General features: G+C 40.0%; 1 protein-coding gene across 2 annotated transcripts in view; it reads right to left on the bottom strand.

Annotated features, from left to right (window-relative positions):
• Positions 1–24392, bottom strand: part of COL19A1 (collagen type XIX alpha 1 chain) — an 895475-nt gene that overhangs the window by 487335 nt on the left and 383748 nt on the right. For both annotated transcript variants that reach the window (XM_089681326.1, XM_089681327.1), the window contains exons 16-17: positions 20778–20807; positions 20590–20634 (exon numbers count right to left, since the gene is read on the bottom strand). In XM_089681326.1, coding sequence (XP_089537452.1) covers positions 20590–20634; positions 20778–20807 — 75 coding nt within the window. The remainder of the gene's footprint in view (positions 1–20589; positions 20635–20777; positions 20808–24392) is intronic.

Below are 24392 nucleotides of genomic sequence, written 5' to 3'. Positions count from 1 at the left end.
TTCACATACATTTTGTCCCTAGTGCTTTGTCCTGTCCCTTGTCTGCATTTTGACTGTTCTTTCTGCCTGGAAACTTAGAAAAGTCCATGGCGTCCAAAAAGCGCCCCTTTAGGTCAAAAGCGGGTTTAGACCAGCTAGAGAACAGCGATAGTAAATCAGAACCACTTGCAGAATTCAGTGATAATGATTCGTGGAGAAATTCGTCATCAGACACTGAAAACAATTTTGCGACTTTGCTCAGTGATGTGCGAACTTGGCGCTATATTTCAAATTTCAGTGTTTTTGGTTTGATTATATTATTGAATTAAATGTATTATTATTATATTATTATTTTTTATGATTATTTATTAAATTATAATTTATGATTTTGTGTTTCAAATTTTATCATACACGGGATGTTTAATAGACTGTTGTTCGGACAGATATCAGTGAGTTATTCCTAAATATTACAGCCTACAATAAAAAAACTACATATTTCCATGCAAAATAATGGTACCGCTTTCAGCACCAAAAATCTGAAATAATCATACCGCCAGGGAGGTTAATATAACTACTATTATTAATAATAATAATAATAATATTTCATGTTTCAAGTAGATCTCCACCTCTCAAAGGTTGCCTACCCCTGGTGTAGTGTAACATGTTTAGCAGTTAAGTATTGCATTTATTATAAAAGCCTACATATATGTCCAAAATAAGGAACACATGTGAAGGAAAGAAGAACAGAACGATTTGGTTCCAAAAGAGGACCAGTCTTCCTGATTGGGAGGTATGACAATAGAGAATACAAAAAAAAATGAACTTCCTGTCTTATAGAGAAAGGATATCTCTGCAAATTGAAGGCAAACCCCCTATGTTGTTGTCACTGTACACATTGTTTATTTATGTTGTTGTGTTCCTATTGAAAGATTTAGCCTTTATTCCTGTTCTAATGACAATTAAAATGTTGGATTTTACTTCAATTCAAATCCTGGTGATAATGGTCGAGATGCTACAGTATAAGGGGAGAGGGCTCATATGGTAGACCCCACACTTCCATCACCACCTGTAGTGACCCATGTCCCTATGGCACTTATACTCTTACAGATTTTCTAGGAAGGAATGTATCTCAAATCACTGCAAACATTTTAATAAAATCAAGGTGTCTGCAAAGTCGCTTTGATTCTAACAACCTTATAAAGGTCACTTAGATACCTCAGGAGGTTGGAGTTGTGATAAGGTCTTTTCTGCTCCCTGGAAAATTCAAATTGGGACAGGGTTTCAACCCGATTTCATTGTAAGAATGGTTCTGGCTTTTATAAACTTTTTCATTAAACTAGACTTGGCTGGGGATGTACAAAATCCTAAATGCAGGAGGTATGGCACTTTGCCATGAAGCAAAAAATGCCTGCTAACAATTAATCAAAAGTTTGATATGCTCATATTTTTAATCAGTATTTTAATTCCTTTCAGGGTATTAAGGGCAATTATTACCTACGGTATTGGTAAAGTGCATCTAGATTATTACTTCAGTGGCACATAAATTATGGATAACTATTTCATTACAAGATAATTAATGAGCTTCCTATTCTCTAGTTTCACGGAGATGATACACTTTCATGACAATAGGTCAAACTATTTCTACATAATTAAAAGGATATTAACACATCACATCAAAGAATAACACACTACACACTATCCTTCTAAAAGTTGCAGGTCTATAAAAAGTAGCAGTATTATATCTTTTGTAACCAGTAAAAAAAGCATCTGACTTTTCTATGTAACTGCACTGTTCCCATCTTTTAAATCTATACTTCACATTCACCTATTAGTAATAATTTTATAGTGATTATACAGATACCAGCTCTGTCTCTCATTGTCAACTTCTGTCATTCTGTGTCCATCCATCACAGTCTGTGCCTATAAATATCTGTCAGTGTATGTTTTTCAGTGTCTGCCAGTTTGTGTTCATTGAAGTCTGGCAGTATATTTATGTTGATTTCTGTTAGTCTGTGACATTTCATGTATTCTAGAGAATAACGTAGTTGCTTCCCACAATCTTGTGCATTTATATGGACACAGAACATTCCAGGGCATTTAAAAATGTTTCGAATTCAGAGAAACTGACTTTATCCTTACATAAATTGCAAAATTGCAATGATATGAGTTTGTTTTCTTGCAATAATTAAACAGCATCACTCACTAGCATCTAACTATCTATTACTTGGCACAAAATGAGCATCACTGTGCCTTGTTAATTGGAAAGCAAGGTACCCCTAAAAGATTCATTCAATGTACATAGAGAATTTGAATTTGCTTTGTTTGAGCAAATAGCGGCATGACAAAGAAAATACTTAGTGGCAAATTCATTACTTATGTGGCTGTGGTAAATATCCTCTGGTAGAAGTTTCAAACATGCAGTTGAGTTGATTTACTAAAGGCAGATATACTGGTTATTTTGCAAGGGAATTTTAAAACAAAAGGAAATCTGCCCCAGAGTTTAGAGAAGCTCTGCTGGCTTTCATCATCCAATTATGTGCAAGCAAAGATATTATTGTTTTTTTTTATTGCATGTGATTAGGTATTCTTTACAAAGTGAAACATCACCTCAGTCACTAAGATTTTGACTCTTAGGGGTAGATTTACTAAAGAATCCGGTGCAGTTATGCATGGTAACCAATCGGTTTCTAACCTCGGCTTGTTCAATTACCCTCTGACAATAAAACCTTGAAGTTGATTGGTTTCTATGCAGAAGTACACCTGATTTTGCACTCTCCAGCTTTAATAAATAAACCCCTTAATGTACAACTTCTGTCTTGACTTCAATTAGTTCCTTATTAAGAGCTGTGCGTTCTCCCAGATTTCAAATTTGCTTCTACTAACTACTGCTAATGATTCCAAACTGTTCTTGTCATACCTGTCCTCTGTCTACTGGGATTTGGACTATGGGGCCAGTACCCCACAGTAACACTGAGCTAAATCCATCCTCTATTGCAAGTGGCTCTGGGGATAAGTGGCTGTCTTTTTAAACTCCAGACTACATCTGGTTATACAAAGCTGAGATAGCTAAATATAAAGTAAGTTAAATGAGAAACCAATTTGGCAATATATGATGATGTGCAATAACACTTTTTCTGTTTTCCCCTATGTTGGCATTGTGTCCACAGTAGCATTTGCATGGACAGAGAAGAGTAGGACTGGCCATAAAGGGATTACTTTGATGCAGTTGGCCAGCTTAAACATGCATTGCAATATGCGTGAACTAAAAATCCTTATTTTTGATTGCAATGTTTGCTGGAAAGGGTATATAGCAGTGTGCAGAGGGTGCTTTCAGAATTTCTGGATGTCACAGCAGTCAAACGATCAGAAGCTCCTGATCACTATTATGTATCAGGAGCTGCCTGTGGCATCTTATTTACTGTGCTGAAAGTGCACATGGAGTGCACTCTCAGCACAGAGAAGCCATTCCCCATGGGCGCATATGTGCAGCCACTTGGCATTAACACCTACCCCCAGCTGCTGCATATATGTGTACAGCCAGCAGGAACAATTAAAAATTGAGATCTCAAATCCAGTAACAACACTGACACAAAGACATCTGTCTTTCCATTGACAACACCAGTGCAGGAGCATCTTTTCTGTCAGTGACACCAAGGATGCGGGGATATTCTTTTCGCAGGATTGCTACAGATACAGGTGCATTTTTACCCAAGACCCTGTTCACCCAAAATTTGAAGTTTTTTTTTTTGGGGGGGTAACTGGTGTTGCCTAGGGTGAAAAATAGTCTAGCACCGACCCTTGCTATGCAGTTAACATTTTTGGGAAGGAATACTAATCTATGTTTCCCTGTATCAGCTAGAAGCACAGAGCACACTGCTAGCTGTAAGACTCAATACCACTGGCTGTTCTGGGTCTCCACTAATGATCAGTAATTAGTCAGTGTATTGTCGACCATGTGATCACCATGTCAATTATGACATGGTGCTGACACAGCTTTGCTTAAAAGAAAAGCTTTTAAGCATCAATGAAAAACTTTCTCTTTATTTCAAAATTAAAACTACTAGCAAATATGTCTATGCTCTTAAACAGTCATGCTGGGAATTGGCATATTTTTTATGTGTTTTTTTTTCCCTGATTCAATGATTCATTAAGAGCTGATTCACACATGTGCGGTCTGGATTGAAGCTCAGGTTTCAAAGCTAATTGATACAGAAGTTGTTCACTGGTTCTTCAGGTTCAGGACAGGATCAGCTCAGGATCTTATCCTGTTCACACAAAGAAGTCAGTAGCCTGTAATCTGCACCTGAACTAGACTGAACTGCTCAGAAATTGTACAGGACTCTTTTTAAAACTGCACTGAATTTGCATTGCCAGTGCACCGGACCAGGGCCAGACTGACCAGTTGGAAACTCGGGCACTGCCCGAGGGCCCGGGGTCAGTAGGGGCCCCATGAGATGCCCCTGGTACCTTTTTCATAGGCTTTTTTGAGTTTGGGCAAGGACACAGGGGCCCCATGATCCCCTATTGCCTGGGGGCCCCATGAGTTTTCAGTCCGCCCCTGCACCGGATATATGTGAACAGGCACCATAGCAAGCAATGTTTTTTCACATATCATGAGGATTGGATGCGGAGGGGGAAAGCACAGAAAAAGTAACCCTAAGTGTGTATTGTGCAGAAATCATACTTTATAGCTAACAAGAAACCAGATGCATCCTTCTGCACACTTTAGCGACTTACGGAACATTTTTTGTAGTATACACTATACATATATTTTATGAATAAATACAATTTCTAATCATATGGATTTAATCACAAGAGTCCCCCATTACATCAGAGTCCACAGAGTTTTCCTTTCACATCTGAATCCGCAGTTTCCCTTGTACATCTGAATTCGCAGTTTTCCCTTCAGATCTCAATCCGCAGAGTTTCCCCTTCACATCTGAATCCACAGTTTCCCCTTTACATCTGAATATGAAGAGTTTCCCCTTTACATCTGAATTCTCAGCGTTCCCTTACACTGTAAGGGACTCTGCAGACTCCGATGTATAGGGAGAACACAGAGAACTATGAGGTAAGAGGGGAACGCTGCAGACTCTGGTGTAAGGGAAACTCTCATAAAAGGGGGTCTCTTGTAATCAGAGCCTCCACTTACATCAAAGTTCCCAGCATTTTCCTTTAATCAGGGTTCCTAAAGCACCCCTTACATCAGAGTCCACAGACCCCCCCATCAGAGTCTACAGAGCCCCCATCATCAGAGTCTGCAGAACCCCCCAACATCAGATTCCGCAGAGCCCCCCATCCCCAGAGTCCACAGAGCCCTCCACTTTCACAGTCCATAGAGCCCCCCACCATCAGAGTATGCACAACCCCCCACCATCAGAGTCCACCAAGCCTCCCACCATCAGAGTCTGCAGAGCCCCCACCATCAAAGTCCACAGAACCCCCCACCATCAGAGTCTGCAGAGCCCCCTACCATCAAAGTACGCAGATCCCCATGCCATTAGAGTCCACAGAGCTGCCCACCATCAGAGTCTACAGAGCCCTCCATCATCAGAGTCTGAAGAGGTCCACACCATCAGAATCCAGGAACAACTGTAAGGGAGATCTCTGTAGACTCAGGAATGTAAAGGGGAACTCTGATTTAAGGGGGCTCTGATGTAAGGGGAAATGCTGTGGATTCTGGTGTAAAGGGGAACTCACATGTCAGGGGGTCTCTGCTCAAAGCCCCCCCTTTACATTAGAGTGCACAAACCTCACTCTCAGGATGGATGGATTGGCTGTCGGCACCTCTACTCTCCCTGCTGCTGGGCTTCAAACTTTCCTGGCTTTGCTCCTCTCCCTCTTGCCCTGTCCTACTGTATCTGCCCCATCCACACATCTCCTTCTATGAGACACTGATCAATGAACAGGAAATATTATATACAGTTTCTAAATCACTGAATCTTTATACAATAAGGACCACTGTAAATAAACAATAGATAATCATTGAATATACATAGTGCAATATCATTATGTAAATTTGATATGGGAACACATAGTCATAATGCATGGGTAATCCATACACAAAAATGTACCTATGATGAAAAGTCCTAAAACTTTTGTAAAATGAAAATTAGGATTTACAACAGAAAGAAGTCTGTTATTGAGCCTCTATTAATATTTCTTATAGTGATATTCAAGCAGTGTTGTGGAGATGACACTCACACAAAAACAATCTCATGAGAATGCTGGCGGAGCTCATCACTGAGTCTTATTTTTCAGGACTGCTTCAGTTCTATAACAAAAGAAATTAATAATGTTTTTTTTCTTTTCTTCTTTTATAGAATTTGAGTGTACACAATGCTGTAACTGGGATTTTGCTGGCACAATGATTTTCTGCCCTGAAGAGCTTGATAACAGTTTGCAATGGCCCTTGCTACTTCATTTAAAGGATTTGAGACTGTACATTTCAAAAAGAAAAACACTGAGAGACTGAGAGAAGCAATTGTTGAAACTTAAACCGTGCTCTGATGAATGCAACTATAATCTCTTGACGTGTATTTATTGCCTCTAACAGGGTGCAGCAAGCAGTGATTATATACTAAGGTTCACAAAAACGTACTCTGCACAGACAGAGTACAATTTAACTTTATATATGTATATATATATATATATATATATATACTGTATATATATATACAAACACACACACTTATTATATATACAATATGAGTTCCAGCACAATGTAATTTTCAGGATCTGCAATTTACAAGACATGCAACAGTTTCAGAGATTCTTTATAAAACAAAGCATATCTATTGATAAGTATACAGGTAGCTCTAATTTATACAAGGATCCAGAAATGGATCCCACGATTAGATACAATTGGATAAGTGACTCCATCACCTACTGAACCATGTATCAATATGTAATAGAGTTACTTACCCAATGGTAGTTAAAGGTGATAAATGGTTGGTGTACACTGGAGCAGAAAGGCAGATGCAAGTTATGACTGTGGCTTTTGAAATCAATCATTAGCAGATGTGTTTTGTTTTAAAGAGACTCTTTTCAAATTCAAAGGTACTTACTTGCCCATCCCCTTATCCAAATATACTCATCTTCGCCATGCTTTCATGCTGCTCTATTGCTCCATTAGAGTCTATATGACAAAAGCAGGGTGCACACCAACAACATATTTTTTTCCAGCAAACTTTATTTTACAAGATGGCACATTCTACATGCTTCCACCTGAAGTCCACCCTTCTATAATGCGTTTCACCAATATGAGCTTAGTCATAGAGATGAGGGAGGGCAAAAAGGAGAGGAGTATATATACAATGATTTATTAAAAACATTAACAGGTTAAAAACTTTGAAGATATATGATGACATTGCTGGTGTGTGTCCTGTCATATGGAGTGGGAATAGATTCCATGGACAGGCACCCAATGCACCCACAGTAAGGAGAGATTGTTAGAAGATTGGGACCAGTAAGATTGAGTGTATCATCTAGTTCCACAGGAGCCATTGCAAATGATGCTTCTGTGTATGAGAGAACATATGACCTCCTCCTAGGATAAGGTGCTTGGGTCTGAGCTGCCAATTTCCAGATCCAAACATTGACACCTGATGAGAAAGGCAATGTCATCAGAATTGTCTTAGGTATGACACTGAGTTTACATAGGATTTGACTCCAAAAGGAATGAATTGGCAGGGAAGGTGAGTATCGGAAGGTTGGCTAATAAGAGACTAATTACCCTATACAGGGAAAAAAAATTACAGAATTTCTTTAAAAAGTGACCCCGTCGCAAAATTAAAAAGTACTATGGAAAGTTTCCCTGTGAAGTGAAGAAGAGATATTATACTTACCTGTCCTGTTATGTGCACCACTGACCTTCATTCGCTGAAGACCTACAGTTGCTGGAGGATCCTCTTCATTTGATACTTCCATGGGGGGGGGGGGATTCCTGTTCCCTTGTTGAGTATTTCCTTCACCCAGTCTCTGCATTGCTACTGTGTCCTGCAGTGATGTAGGGGTCAGTGGAAGGAATTTCAGTGCTTGGTGGGGGACCAAGAATCCATCATTCTCTGAATAGTATCAGATGAAAAGAATGCTTTGGACACTCTTGCTATTAAAGAAGGCAAACTTTGGTGTTGCAGACTGGTAAAGGTAATATCTCTTCTTTATTGGGGAGCCTTTTTTAGTATTTCTATTTTATGACAAGTTCCCTAAAATTTAGTGGATAAAGGCTAATTTTCTCCAAGATTGACACCAACCCATGTTGACACCAACCCATATGCACCAGAGGGATGTTTCAGATGAAGACCCTGCAGTCAAACACCTGGCTATGCTTCCTGGCAGGGATTCCTGGAGTCTTTCAAGTTGAAAGTCCTACTAAAGAGAATTGCCATTCATTTGGCAAGTAAACAGGTTACATACAATCCTTGAGATTGTAAACTTCACAAGCAGGGCCCTCATATTCCTTCTGTACTGAAATGTATTGTTATTGTACTGTCTCCCTTATATTGCAAAGTGCTGAGCAAACTGTTGGCGCTATATAAATCCTGTATAATAATAATAATACACATTTCAAGTACATATATTATGTTAGCTACCAGCTAACCCAGATCATTTTTTTTCATGCCCTGATTAGTTTGAAGGCAAAACTTTTTCGACTACACTTACTTTTCCTTTTTTTCTTACCTCCATTTCCATTTGATTAAATTGTATTGTTTTATTACCTTGCCAAGCACTTTTTTAATACAGATTTATACTTTTGATATTACTAGTGCTTAAAGTCCTTGCTTTTTAATTTAACAATTGGTTGTTATAGCAACATGCACAGAAGCTAAAGACTATTTAATTCTCTATGGTTTGTGATCTGAACACTGAAATATCTAGATTCTACCTTTACAATGACATTATGCAGGATGACATTTCTACAGCCCACCTCTTATTTAGTCTTTTCTCCACAGTCGTTTTCTTACCTCCCCCAAGCACATTATTTGTTATTTGCTGGCATTCCTTTTGTTTTGCACTGAGATTAGTTTGCTCATAAAAAATAGTCACTACCAATAGACATATGGCAGTTTTAAGAAAAGGCCATTTTGACTCAAACTTACAAAGATTTTTTGTACAACTACACCAGAAATATGAATCTTCAGAACTGAAAATTGACATCTGCATTGTGATGAAATGTTTTTTTTTGCTTCCTTCTTAAGAAAATCAAAAGTTCATACACAATTTATTTTTATTTTATTTTAGGTACTTATATAGCGCCGTCAATTTATGCAGTGCTTTACGTGCATATATTATACATTCACATCAATCCCTAACCCTCAAGGGGCGTACAGTCTAAGGTAATACGTGTGTGTGTGTAGGGATTTCCTCTACCTACTGTAGAAGAATTTTAAAATTATGCAGCACCACCATTTCATAAGTATTTATTTTTAAAGTGGTTCTAAAGTCTCAAGTTTTTTACCTTCATGCATTCTATCCATGATGGTAAAAACCTTCTGTGTATAGCAGCCCCCAACACTTACCTGAGCCCCCTCTTGATATATTGATGTGCATGCGAGCCTCGGCTGTCCCAGGACTCCCTCTGCTCATTGGCTGAGGCAGCATTGGGAACCATTGACTCCCGCTGCTGTCAATCACAGCCAGTGAGTCAATTAGGAGATGAGGTGAGGCTGAAGCTCTGCATGTGAATGGACATGCAGAGCTGTGGCTCTGGAGTGCACCTGCTTGAGTGCACCCATAGCAAGCTGTCTGCTGTGGGGGCACCCGATAGGTGGGAGGGACCAGGAGCGCCAGCAGGAGACCCAAGAAGAGGAGGATCCGGGCTGCTCTGTGCAAAAGTACTACACTGAGCAGGTAAGTATAACATGTTTGTTATTAGTAAGAGAAAAAAAAAGCCAAGACTTTAGTATCGCTTTAATGATAATAATTTTGGAAGTATTATTTGCTCAAACAAAAAAAAACATTTACGAGGAAAAGATGCCATAGTATTGTGATCACTGTTTAACCCTTTCATGATCAAAGGACATTAACAACTGGATGACCAACTCAAATTTCAGCAGCATAAGTATACGTGCATGCTAGCTGGTGAAGGATTGCTTGTTTGCAGTGACCACTGCTGTTTCACAGCTTGTGCTGAAGAATCACAATTTTTTTATGTTATTTGGGACTATTTATTTATTTATTCATTTACTGTGTCATGCTATATTTATTATATATTTATACATTTTTATTTACCTATTGACCACTCATTCATTGGTGGTTCACACTATATTGACGTGTGCATTTACTATTTTTGGCCACGTTTTTACCCCGTTGTAGTTTATTACACTCATTGTTGTTTTCACACCTGTTGCTTCTATAGCAATTATTATCATACCTGGGGTATATTTTCACTCTGCACTTCATTTATTCTATGGTTATTGTTTATTTATGTATTGAGTAGCGCAACACTAATTCACATTTATTTCTAAGTATGCATTGGTTTCCTTTATTAAATGCTAACTAACTTGTCCACCCAGCTCTGCATCTATGCTTCTGCTGCTTCACATCCACCTAAAACTGAATACACACTCAAACTTGTTCTTAATGTCTTTATGATAAAGTCTGCATCTATGTTGCTTCTTTTACCATCTGTAGCACCGTTCACAATATTGTGGTTTATTTTGTTCTTTAGTGTCTTGCCTAAATTATGGACTGATCTTAACCTGTACCCTGCCCTTTGGGTCCTCTCACAGTTTTATTGCCGTGTTTGCTCTGCTGTGCCTATTATTAACTCTTGATTAACTCCTGATAGAATAATTGTCAATTTCACCTCATCCCCTCACAGTATAAAGCTAGACCACCTTTATGGGGGAGCACATGCTAGTATAGCACATGCTGGGGTTCTTTCAATAAAGTGGCATTCTTTAGTTATGTGTCACTTCTGCTCTTGCACTTCAGCGATTGCACAAAATCTACATAAAAATGGGGTGTGCAGCGCTATACAAATAAAACACAGTCATAAATATGACAAAAAGTGAAAAAAGTCCTATAAACTGAATGACAAACAGTCCGAGGTGATATGGTATCAGTCCAAATAGGTATATTCCAGTGATGGAGTATGTATGACTTCAATCCAAATGGGTATATTCCAACATCCCAACATGAAGGTGTAGAAAAATTGCCCACTCACCGGAAGTGCAATTTAATGTGCACATAGAAATTCCATGAAGCCGAAGGTCCCGTGAAGGTGCGGCCTGATGGTAAAGGTGTCCTCTGGTGGTTAATGGGGTGACTGCTGCCAGAGATGATGGTCCGGACATCACCCCTACAGGAGACGTGTTATTACACGAAGCGCGTCTAGGGGGAGCCTCTGCACGCCTTGACGTCACGCCACCGGATCAGGAGGTCCGGTGGCCATCATTTTTATCCACTGGTCAGTGCATTCAAGAGCTCATTCATACTATACTTGTATAGGTTATTATCACCCTGTACGTTTACTGTTTACCATAATGATATATACCCTAATAAATACATTTCACAATACTGCACCATGAGCGTTTTCATCTCTATTACCTGCCACTGAGCCTCCACATCTCAGCCCAGCATTTTAGGAGTCCACCCAGGTTGGAGGATTTGGGATATAGGTCCGGACCATCATCTCTGGCAGCAGTCACCCCATTTTTATGTTATATTCTTAGAAAGGCTCTGTGGTTCCTTTTTGTGCACCAGCAGCTTTATAAGGTGCGCTCGCTAACTCACACATTTACACAAAATCTACAGCAAACTACTTTCTAAACACCAAACATATTGCAGATATCCCCATTCAGTTCTCCTTCCTCTCTGTAGCATACACTCTCTACCTCTCCTTTTCACAGTTGTGTCATCTCTCCTTCACCACTTCAATACCAGGCACTTTCACCCCCTTCCTGTCCAGACCAATTTGCAGCTTTTGGGGCTTTCATACTTTGAATGACAGTTGCACAGTCATACAAAACTGAAGCCAAAGGATTTTTTTTCCATACTTTTTTCACACAAATAGAGCTTTCTTTTGATGGTAGTTAATCACCACTGGTGTCAGGAAATATGCATACTTATGCGCAAGCTTCCCGTAGGCCCTGTTTGTGACCATTTAGTGGGTGTGCGTGTGCAAGGGCGCATTGGCACCAGGCGGGCTATTTAAACTGCACTAGTTCCTTCTGTCAGGGCCGTTTGGTGTAGTGCATTTACGTATCTGTTCCTGTATTACTCTTCTGTTGCTGTCCTAAACTGCTCCTGACTTTCCCTGAATGATGTCTGCACTGACCCCTGGCTTGACTCCTGACTACTCTTCTGCCTGCCATTTATGCCTGATCTGCCTGCTAGTTGCCAACCTGGACTTTCTGACCTTGCCTTTATCCTTCTCCCTGCACCTGAACCAGCTAAGCCCTGCTTGTCTCCAGCTCCTGCTCTTCTGCCAGTGTGCCATCTGCCAGCTGCTCCTGCATACCCAGACACACATCAGTATCCACCAGCAGAAGTCTTATCAGGCACTTGTGCCACTCTGTGCTCTGCCACTCCCTGTTACTTTATCAGGGCTCCTAGGTCAGAGCTGTGAAAGAGGCATTTCTCTGCACTTCAGGCTCCATCACCAGGTACGTTACAACCAGGGGCGGACTGACAACTCATGGGGCCCCCGGGCAATTGGGATCATGGGGCCCCTGTGTCCTTGCCCAAACTCAAAAAAGCCTATGAAAAAGGTACAGGGGCATCTCATGGGGCCCCCTACTGACCCCGGGCCCTCGGGCAATGCCCGAGTTTCCAAATGGTCAGTCTGCCCCTGGTTACAACTGTTTTTTATTTTTTGCTAATTTGGAATTTGTCTAGGGTCATCAATTATGGTTAACATAAAACTGAGGAGATAAAGGTTTTGCTATAACACTTTGCAAACTGAGGTCAATGTCCAGGGACAGTTAGATATACGTAAGTTTTGGATTTATGAACCTGCAAAAATGTTGATTGTTAAAAAAGGGCTTACAGTTACTGTTTCATTTGTGTTGTTAAAGAGAACCTTGCATCAGACATATTTAGAACATGCATGTTAAGTAATGTGCAAGGGTACCACTTCTAGGTATTTATTATCTATCTTAAAGATCACAGGATACCCCTTGACAATGCCTTCATCTGCTTTTCCCTCCAGAAGGTTCAGGCATTATCCAAGGTCATTATATGCTTCCTGGACTGGGATACTGGCTGTGAAATAATTCCCATGGAAATACTGGTGCCTGTGAAGTTTTTGGTTGTGTTCACACATGTATAACACAGATCAGTACCCTGCTTCAGCCTCTTATTTTCTGACTTGACAGTGTGGCAGTCTGATAACAAGGGAAAAGGAGAATGAGGAAATAGTTCATCCTGTCTACAGCAGACTAATGGCATCATCTCAGTTTATGCAAAGTCACTTGGCTGCAGCTCAAGAATGTTTTCTAATGATAAAAAGCCCATGTGGATGAAAAAATGATAACATAACAAATACTGAAATATTTAAAAAAATTAAATAAAAATATATAAATATATGTTCTGGGCAGTTTCTGAATGAGAAGAAGGAAGATGTAAGGTTTGTTCATATCCTTTCATTGGAGACTACCATTCATGATAAGACCTAAGTGTATATTTATAGAACACACACATATACTATAGTTAGCACTTACTGTGAAGGAAATAATGACTATACATCTGTCACTTTTTATGTACCTAAGGAATGGCCTATACAAAATTCTCTAAGGGGGTAAAAGTCCAAAATTAAATTTACTACTTTGGTCATCTACATACAAGTTATACAAATGATATTCCCACATAAACGTTATTAATTTTCTCTCATTTATTGTCAAAATGAGCAAGAACAGCCACGTTTCTTGTACTTGTAATAGAGTGTACTGCCCACTCAAGATTTTTTATTTGAAGACAACCTTGACATCTTTCACATCCATGTATTATACAGTATTTTCAAAGATGAATTTCACTAATAACAAGTTCTTTTACAAATTTCCAATTCGTTTCAAATGTTCTGATTCAATTTAAAAGTCAGCTCAGACTCTATATTAAATATTTCACAGTTTCTCATTAGGAGCTCAATTGCTTCCACCATTATGTATGCAAAATTCAAGCATGTATTGTAGTTTTAATAATCTGTTATACTGCTTTTAATGATCTTTTTCTTGGCTCATTTTCAGCTGGTATGAAATCTGCAACTTGCAAGTACTTTTCAGTAGCCTAAAAAACACATGTACTAAACTGGTAACAGTAGAGAGCATTTTTCACCAAAATAATGAAGGAAAGAGAACTAACATAATGCAATATCCTTTTAGTAACTGCCAATGCAATGTACATATTGAGGGCCTAGTCTCTATTAGGTACTGAAAAACATACAGTAGGTACACAATTTGTTGAAAAGCTATAACAGTTGTTAGCAGCTAGATCATGCTGAGACTTTTGGTAATTCAATAGTTGAAAGTTTACAGGTACCCTAAGCCCCATCTAAGATTGTTATAGGTTCTAATCCAGGAAAGCTGGCAATCATATTTTTAATAATTATAACATCAGAAACCACTGACGGTTATGGCCCCAAATCAGGCCATGACTGGGACATAAAATAGGCCTGGGCATTTTATACTGATCGGCTGATTTCTCCAGGGACCAAGGGGGGGGAATAGAAGCAAGGTGTTATCAAGGGTGGCTGGTGACAGGATATTCACAGAGTTGGTCCTCCACACTGTAATGTAAAGGGGCACTGTAATATAAAGGGGACTGCACTGTAAAGGGGCACTGTATTGATTACAGTGTCGCTTTACAGTGCAGTTTGCTTTATATCACAGTGCCCCTAGCAATCACAGCCCCCTATCACAATGCTGCCCCCCTTTCTTGCTATTGCCAGTGCTTCCTATATATTCAGCAAAGAGACAGCCCAATTAAGCAAAGAAAATTCCTCATCCAGCAAAGAGGCATCCCAATCCAGCAAAGATACATCCCCATCCAGCAAAGAGACATCAAAATCCAGTAAAAAGACATCCCTATATAGCAAAGAGACTGCCCAGTCCAGCAACTGGACAGCCCTGTCCAACAAAGAGAAAGTCCCATCCAGCAAAATGACATGCCCAATCCAGCAAAGAGACATCCCTATTCAGCAAAGAGACAGCCCAATCCAGCAAAGAGACATTCAAGTCCAGCAAACAGACAGCCCAATCCAGCAAAGATACATCTCCATTCAGCAAGGAGACATCCCAATTCAGCAAAGAGACAGCCCAGTCCAGCAAAGTGACAGCCCAATCCAGCAAAGAGACATCCCTATATAGCAAAAAGACAGCCCAGTCCAGCAAAGAGACAGCCCAATCCAGCAAAGAGATAGTCCCATCCAAACAGACATCCCAATCCAGCAAAGAGACATCCCAGTCCAGAAAAAAGACTGCACTATCCAGCAAAGAGACGTTCCAGTCCAGCAAACAGACATCCCCATCCAGCAAAGAGACATCCCCATCCAGCAAAAATACATCCCCATCAAGCAAACAGACATCCCCATCCAGCAAAGAGATATCCCCATATAAAAAAGAGACAGCCCCGTCCAGCAAAATTACATGCCCAATCCAGCAAAGAGACATCCCTATTCAGCAAGGAGACAGCCCAGTCCAGCAAAGAGACATTCAAGTCCAGCAGACAGCCCAATCCAGCAAAGAGACATCCCCATCCAGCAAGGAGACACCCCAATCCAGCAAAGAGACAGCCCAGTCTAGCAAAGAGACATCCCAATCCAGCAAAGAGATAGCCCAGTAGAGCAAAGTGACAGCCCAATCCAGCAAAGAGAAATCCCTATATTGAAAAGAGACAGCCCAGTCCATCAAAGATACATTCCAGTCCAGCACAGAGACAGCCCCCATCTAGCACAGAGACAGCCCCATCCAAATAGGCATCCCAATCCAGCAAAGAAACATACCAGTCCAGAAAAAAGACTGCCCGATCCAGCAAAGAGACATTCCAGTCCAGCAAAGAGACAGCCCAGTCCAGCAAAGATACACTCCAGTCCAGCAAATAGACAGCACAGTCCAGCACAGAGACAGCCCAGTCATGCAGGTCTATACAACTTGTCCTATAATTTTGTTCTAACAGTAAGTGTTCACTGGCAGTGGCAGGCTGGCACTCAGTCACTTTTATTCAGTCCAGGCCAGCTCCCTGTGGTGTCTGTGGTGGCAGCAGTGACACCTATCTGGCATCAGGCAATGAGGTCTCCCCCAGCTCCTCCCCCTGCTTCGATGGTCAGATTGAGCAGTCCCGGAGAGACTGAGGAGTGGCGCAGGCTCGAGACGAGGGGCAGCTCAGCTGCCGCATCTGTTTTACGTTGCGCCCCATGTCATGTACATGCAGCCCTGTGGCCCCAAGCCACCGGGCAAATGCCTGGTGTGGCCTATGGCCAGTCTGGGCCTGCCCAAAATTCTTCGAGTATATGGAGCTTCAGGCTAAACTCCAGGCAAACATCTAATTACACGCAAAAAGGAGGATTTGTGAAAAGAGATTCACAGAAAAGCGGCTACATTATGAACAGAATGTGACACTCAGAAAAATTTCCAAAAATATACTTTATTACACTTATAAATATGACATATGGGCAGTCACCCTGGTTTACCATCACCTCAGTATGAGACAATACACACAGACCTAAAACCATTAAAATAACACCAAGACCGGTCTAAATGCATGTGCAACAGAGAAAATGACTACAAGAGTCTAATGTCCCTGTGACACAAACACAAAAACATCTAATTACACACCTGAAATACATATACATGAGCTGGCAAAGTATTTTCAATTCTGGGCTACTTACCCACACCTGTACACCTGTCTGAATAAAACCTGTAGCTGTGCTCATAAAGCTACTGCATCTCCATAGCATAACAGGTGGCTCCAGCCATGTGAACAACCCATTCATTCAGGCTGTATGGACCAGAGCACCCAAGTGAATGTGGAATTTAAAAAAAAAAATTCCCCCCGTCCATTAATTTCAATGGGCTGTCTAACACGTGGGAACGCACAAAAATACTGCAGGCATGATTTGTTGAAAGCGTGTTGCACCTAACCACATGGTACTGTGGTCCTGCACATTTTGGTGGCTGTGAATGTATCTGTGCACAGGTGTCATGAATTTTTAATGGCACATCCACAAATCTAGCAGAGTGCAGTGCATTTCCTTGTGGTGCATGCATTCCCCCACCACACATGGTGTGAGCACAGGGAAGGACTGACAACTCATTGGGCCCCCTGGGCAATATTGGATCATGGGGCCCCTGTGTCCTTGCCCACACTCAAAGTACACCCAAAAAAGCCTATCAAAAGGTACCAGGGGCATTTCATGGGGCCCCCTACTGACCCTGGGCCCTCGGGCAGTGCCCGAGTGCTCGAATGGTCAGTCCGCCCCTGTGTGAGCAGACCCTAAAAGTTATTATAGGTAAGGGAATGGAACAGAACTGGAATTGTGAATGCAAGTGGACTAGTGGTGAGATTTAATTGGGAATCTTAGAATAATGCTAGATCTGAGCTGTAGGTGATTGAAAATGTTACACATTGACTAGATCAGCTAGTAAACAGTTAATAGAAAGAGTTGCGCAGTGATAAAGAGATTTTCAGAGGGAATAGTTGTTGACAGTGTGGGGAAGGGGGGAGCACAGTTGTATAGAATATAGGAATGAGAGGCTTTTGTAGCTGTGAAGAATACTAAGCCCTGTTGGGAGAGGATAAAAGGCAGCTACAGGAACAGAATACAGCTGGTCGGCTGTGGCTGTGTCAGGGAGGCAGAGTGATGGAAGAGAGAACAGGGAAGATATTTAGGCTTGGCACACTAGAAACAGGATAGTGACAGACAGAACGAGGAGTACAGGAGTGAAGGGCTGCAGGGAGGCACCAGGCACAATCAGAGATAGCAGGGAGAAAGATCGGACCATGATTGCAGAGATGGAGGATGGAAGGGGGGGCTGATATCTGAGAGCCAGAGTGAGTAGGGCAAGAATTTTCAGAAAGGAAGGGATGAGAAACAAAGTTACAATCAGAGGTAAACAGAAGGAAACATGAACAAGTTAAACTTTAGGAGTGGGAGCACAGCTAACATTCAGAGCACCGAGTTGCTCTGTGATAGAATGGCAGGAGGCTGTGAAACAAAATGTAGCTTAGTTGCTGCAGACAGGCCTGTCAGCTGCCCAGGCCCCCCTCTTGAGCTGAAGGACCTGGGTCCCGTACAGGAGGGACAGTGGTACCCCCTTATCAGAGGCCCTGGGCTTCTCTTCTTGGGTTGCAAGCACCTTAGCTATAACCAGTCGTTATGGAAGTTCCTCAGGTGCACAGATATGTCCTTAAAAGTCTCTTAACACCCCGGTCACATCAGGTGTGACTTGGCATGCGATTTGCATGCCATGCGACTTGCAAATCATATGCCAAGTCGCACCCTATTGTCCGCAATTACAGCGGTCAAATCGGTGTGGTTCAGACTTGGTCGGAGCTGCACCGATTTCTAAAGTAGTACATGTACTATTTTTGGTGCGATTTGCATAGACATCTGTGTCAGATGTCTTACAAATCGCACCTGAAATCAGCATGTCCCCCAACTTTGAATTCGTGAGACTTCACTGTAAGTCGCACAATTTCAAAGTTGGGCCTTCTGTGACCGGGGGTTAAGGGGAAATTTACTAAAACTGGGGCACTCAGTCTAGTGTAGCTGGGCATGGTAACCAATCAGCTTCTAACTTCAGCTTGTCCAATTAAGGTTTGACAATAACACCTGGACGCTCATTGGTTTCTAGCAGAGATGCACCAGATTTTGTAACCTCTAGTTTTAGAAAATCTCCTCCTTCATTTACATAGGATACTACACAGAGTTTAGGGGGGAAATGTAGTTCCTCTATGGCTACAATGAAGTTACCTCTGTATAAGAACCTTACATAGGCAGGGCCAAATGTGTAGAAAATGCTTCCAAAAGATCCCCTGTAAGTTAGCCAGCCCCCTCAGAAATCCAAAGAGAATTGGCTATTCTTGTCCTCACATATTATTAAGAAAAAAATCTACATAATGAAATGAAAAAGGATAGGATTAGATTATTACGAAATCTAGTTACATAAAATTTACTGCTGACTAAACACAGAGTACCTTTATCAGGAGTCATGTATATCCTAGTACAAAAACAGTAGAGAAACAGAAATATTTCTACAAAAAAAAAAATTTTGCATACTTATCATCTATGTCACGAATAAAGGAAGAATTGAAAATGTCTGTATTTAGTCTTTACTGGGATATTGAAGCAACTGAGTCCCAGTGATGGGGCAAAGGGTCAATGTAGCAGATACATTTTTTTCAGGACCCTGTTAACACTGGATTGTTACTATTTTTTTTAATGGCATTATAGTAAATGCTATACGGCTAGCCGCTAGCCCATAAATAAACATTTTTAAAAAATACAGTTAAAGTGGAACTTTACCCATGACAACTTCATACAAAAATAATGTCCTTTAGCAAGGAAGTACATTAATAATTATGCTACCAAAATTAGTGTGTGCTGTAAATTGCCTCCAGCATTGTTCTCATTTATACTTGCTAGAGGCTGCCTTTTTGTTGAAGCCCAGAGTGCTGAGCAGCATTGAATCTTTTAGGTGTTAGTAGATCGACCTCAAATTCATCAGTGCCAAAATATAGAGAGCAACTGCGCATGTACAGAGCAGGGTGAGACAGTGTATTACTGGATTTAAAACAGTATAGGCACTTATTTTCACTGTTTTACACATCTATACCTGCAAAAGGGGCCAGTCTGAAGTGATCTAGCAGGAGTTAATTTTCTGACTAAAGTATCACTTTAAGTGGGAAAAACTTTATTGGATCTAAACCAGGAGACAGAACTTACATAATTTATATTTTTTATACTTTTTATAAGATGGATGTTTTAGATGAATAATTTTTGTATTTGTTTTCTAAGTTACAGACAGTTTATTTCAGACAGTCGTATAAATTAATCCTTAGATTTTATTAAACATTTAAAATTGTCCCTGACTTCTCCATGAATGGTATTGGTTTAGCACAACAGTCATACATTTGGGTATCCTACAGTAAGAGAGTTGCTAATAGGTTGTTTTTCAATAACATTGGCATCCTTGCCTTGGGTGTCAGAGGACCTTGTCCTATTAAAGTTGACAGCTATTAAGTTTTCATTCTTTACTAACCTGACCGCAATATACTGAAATCCTATTCATTAGTGATACTGATGAGTTGTATCCCATAGTAACCATTTAGGTTGTATCTATTTTTGTTTTACCTTCTGTAAACTTTTTAAAATGTAAAGCTGTGTAAAACCCTGTAAGGTATATTTCAGAGATGCTAAACCTCTTACTACTTAAAAGACACTCCCACTTGTAAGAAACTTTACAAAAGTGAGTAAACTAGGAAATAAAAGTGAGTAAACTAGGAAACTTTCTAAAGAAATGTATAATAAAGCAAATAAATACATGTAGACTTTCAGCCACTGCTTGCAGACTGATAATATAAAATAATAGCTTCAGTCTACCTGTATAATAGACTTTACAGGACTTGATTCAGGAGTTTCTGTAAAAAGTGAAGTGTAAAATGACTTACCCTTTGACCTTCTTTTCCTGGGGGACCTTCTGAACCAGCAATTCCCTATTACGAGTAAACACAGGTGCAAAAATAAATAAACACAATAAAAATTGAATCAGTTGACTTAATATTATACACAGATGCTAAAAAATAAAGAAAGGAGAGAACAGACACTAAAGATATATTGTAATAATTTTTTTACTTGCCTTATCTCCTTTAATACCAGCTGCAGAGATCTAGAATATAAATAACATAAGATAAGCAAGGTGATTTAATTATTCTGTTTGATAGCATACTAAGAGAGGCCTTGGGGAAAATAGCAAAACATTACTCACATTAATCTATAACATTTTCTCAGTAGAAATTTAGAATAGTTTCAAAAGGTAAAAACATTTTTTAATCAGATTTGCTCTTGTTTTTTGAATGTTTCAATTTTTGAATGATGAAAACGAGCTGTACTGTATTATTCCTAAAGGGAACCAATGTTTGAATACCACAGTAATTGTCTGCTCGTGTTTGACAAAAAAAGCAGCCTTCTTTTAATTCCCTTGCTCGTCTTCAATATTCCAGGTCTAAGTATGCTTTTAAAAGCTTAAATACCAATCAGGTTTCACAAGTCCATCGCACACATTTAATAAAAACGGAGAAAATAAAGTAGGCACTAAAATAGTGTTGTGGTCTGTAGTGGACCATCATAGATTTCTTTTTCTTTGTCCATAAAATCAAAGATAATTCATGCTTGGTTGCTACTGGCAACAGCACTGAGTTTGTGATTGTTTTTTTCTCATATTTAAGCAATCAGCTTTATTTACTTTACTAGAAGATCAGAAATACCCTAAAGTGTACTGTAAAGTCGTTTTATTTTTTTGTAAGTTTTGGTTAGTATATTAATGGTTAAAACTCCTGTGAGTTTCTTTCTTTTTGTCTGTATCTGGGATATTTCTCTTCACTTCCTCTCCCAGAGACACAATATTAAAAAATTAAATATATTTAAAGTGAGTGGAATTGTCATTTTAGATAGTTGCCACCAATTGTCCCCATTGGAAGATTTAGCTTTTGCTCCTGCTAAATATTTTTCGTTATAGTCTAGATTTTCCATAACATTTTTTCTTGACAGTGGTTGCCAGGACAGATATAGAGGGTGAATCTACCTTAAAAAGACACAGACAGCAATAAATAACTGACAAGGATTCTAGGCCTTCTGAACTCATCTTGCTTGAGAATGCTTGAGAAGAGAGCGTTCATGCCCGACTGTCTTCACATCAACGTTGTACTCCACAGACCTACAGCCAGTGACCAGCCAGCTTTCTCCTTCCTCATGTGACATGATGCACTACCTAGTGTCTCCGTTTGGCTTCCCAGATTCCAGATGAGCCTGTTTATCTTTTTTTATGTGACTGGCCCTATCTTGGGTTTCAATAAATTTTTGATATACTGCAGAGGCCCTTTCTTCTTCCTTTATATTTCACACTATAGAGCCTGCTGCAGCTCCTGGGACAGCTTGCCCTTGTGCTCTCTACATATGGACATTTGAATCCAATCACATTGGATCCCACACAGAAGGACATTTTGAATCTTTTATGCCTATTATTTTATCTTTCAGTTCTTGTGGTAGCCGCAGATCTGCAAGTAAAAGTGTGCGTAGATCCTGGGCCGATGCCAGAGCTGATTATATATCTAACCATAAGATTTCTTGGGAGAGGTTAAACCAATGTTTAAGCTGATCCAACTGGGCAGCCATGTAAGAATTGGTAACGACTACCAGGCCCACACCACCAGCTTTCTTTCGTTTAACCAATTGTACATATAAGCATCTAGCTCTTTTGCTTCACCAAAAATAATTTTTGAGTACAGAAGTCAGTTTTTTCAAAGGCAGTGAACTAGGTGGGTTGACGTGTTTGAGATAGGTTCATCATTTTGAAAGAAGCCAGCCTCCCAGACTAAGACATTTTGAATTTTGAGAGGCGCTTAAGATCAGTAGGTATTTCATCGGTGAGAGCTTTATAGTTGGGGTTCACTAGGGAATCTGTATGTGGGGTTAGGGTATGCCCAGGTATGGTATGCCTTTGATATATATGGAAGAGTTTATGTTAGCGCTGAACGCTAAGGTTCAATATCATGGATTTAAAAAATTAACTTTGTATTAAGAAATTCTACTGAAGTAGATAAGGACCTGATGGGCACAAAGTAAGGACTTGAGTGGATCTGTGAGGAGTAGAACCACATCATCCCCAAATAGAATAATTCTATAGAACGGAAGCAGAATCCCAAAAATAGAGCGGTGAGAGTGTATAGCCTTTGCAAGTGGCTATATCATGATTAAAAATAGAGGTTAAGATTGGGTGGCTCTGTCAGGTGCCATTCATTATAGGAAAAGGTTTGGATAACGTGCTGGAGGTGTAGACATGGGCGGATAGACATGAGTACAGAGCAAGGATGCCAGTCATAATATTACCCTGGAAGCCAAATTTTGTTTAGGGTTTTTTTTTTTCCCTCTGTTTAGTGGGAGGAAGAACTTGTCCAGATTTTGTAGCTGCAGGGTCTCCATTCATCTTTGGGGCATAGCACAGCGGTTCCTGAGCCTCAGGACAGTGGAAAGGCCATGGTGCAGGCTTCAGCAGGTCTGTTACAGGCTGGCATCCCCAGCGGTGCCTAATGCTCTCACTATGCAGCCATTTGTTGGACATGCCCCATCCACGTATTTTGAGGCAGAATAAAAATGCACTGGACTGCAACTGCTGTGATCCAGCCCTAAATAAAGCAGTAAATATAATTTTTAGCAAACATTCACTGCTGGTGGATCAATCACTGTCATTTAAAATACATGCACGTGGAAGATTCACCTGCAGTTAATGTATATGCCTCTTATTATATGTGCATTGGTTGATCAGTTACCACATTTGTTGATTCTAAGGTGACATGCAAATGCTCAAAATATGCAACACTTGCCATAGATATTGAGTGTAAATTTCTTTTTTTAACCATAATAAAACTAGTAACATAAATGTGTTGTTATTCATTTAAATCCATGTTTATCATTTGTTTGACATTTTAGAGACAGGAACAAACATGCAAGTAATAAATATGTCAAAGCTCTAGGCATATACAGTGAATGTACAGGCCTGCAATTACAACTACTTGGCCTTAGTTCTGCCTGCTTTTCCATTTTAAAATATTAGCTAGAATACTAGCACTACCAAGAAGTATATAAACTGATGCTTACAATAAAGAACCATTTTCAGACAGCCAGTGGCATGTGCTTACTAACACTTTCTTGTTGCTATTACAGTAGTGGGAAAATACTGCATTTACTATATGTAAGAGAATTAATGCATCACTTGTAAATGAATACCAGCTAAGCAGACTCTGGTATGCTGGTCATGCCATCTGACCAGAAGAAAACCATCCTGGAAGAAGAGTCCTACTAATTGAGGTGGAAGGAAGATATTTACAAAGAAGACCAAAACTGGGATGAAGGGATATAATGTAGGAATGTAGATGTTCTCAACTGAAAGGATTAAGATTTCTGGAGGTGGCCAAAGGTAACTCTGGAGTGCGGTGTTAATGGATGCCTGGATAGTAAATTTGTTGAATCAATAAATCTGAATATAATAATGTTCAAAGGTTTCACCACAAGAGACAGCTAACTTTGGAGATTTCTGGGGTTTTACTGGCTGCAGGGGTAAACTAGTGCAGGCCTTGATTTATATTCTTGTTTGTAACCATGAGCTTGATTTATTCCATAAAAATATCTGGCAATATGTTGTATGCTGTCTGCATACCTCTGCTTTAAAATCTCTGGTCTTCATTTCCCACCATTG

The sequence above is a fragment of the Staurois parvus genome, unplaced genomic scaffold (assembly GCF_062004578.1).
Source record: "Staurois parvus isolate SC_StPar_1 unplaced genomic scaffold, SC_StPar_1.0 ptg000264l, whole genome shotgun sequence".
In the NCBI taxonomy this organism is placed as follows: Eukaryota; Metazoa; Chordata; class Amphibia; order Anura; family Ranidae; genus Staurois; species Staurois parvus.
Note: the sequence above shows the minus strand (reverse complement) of the source record. Positions and strands in the feature narration are given on the sequence as shown.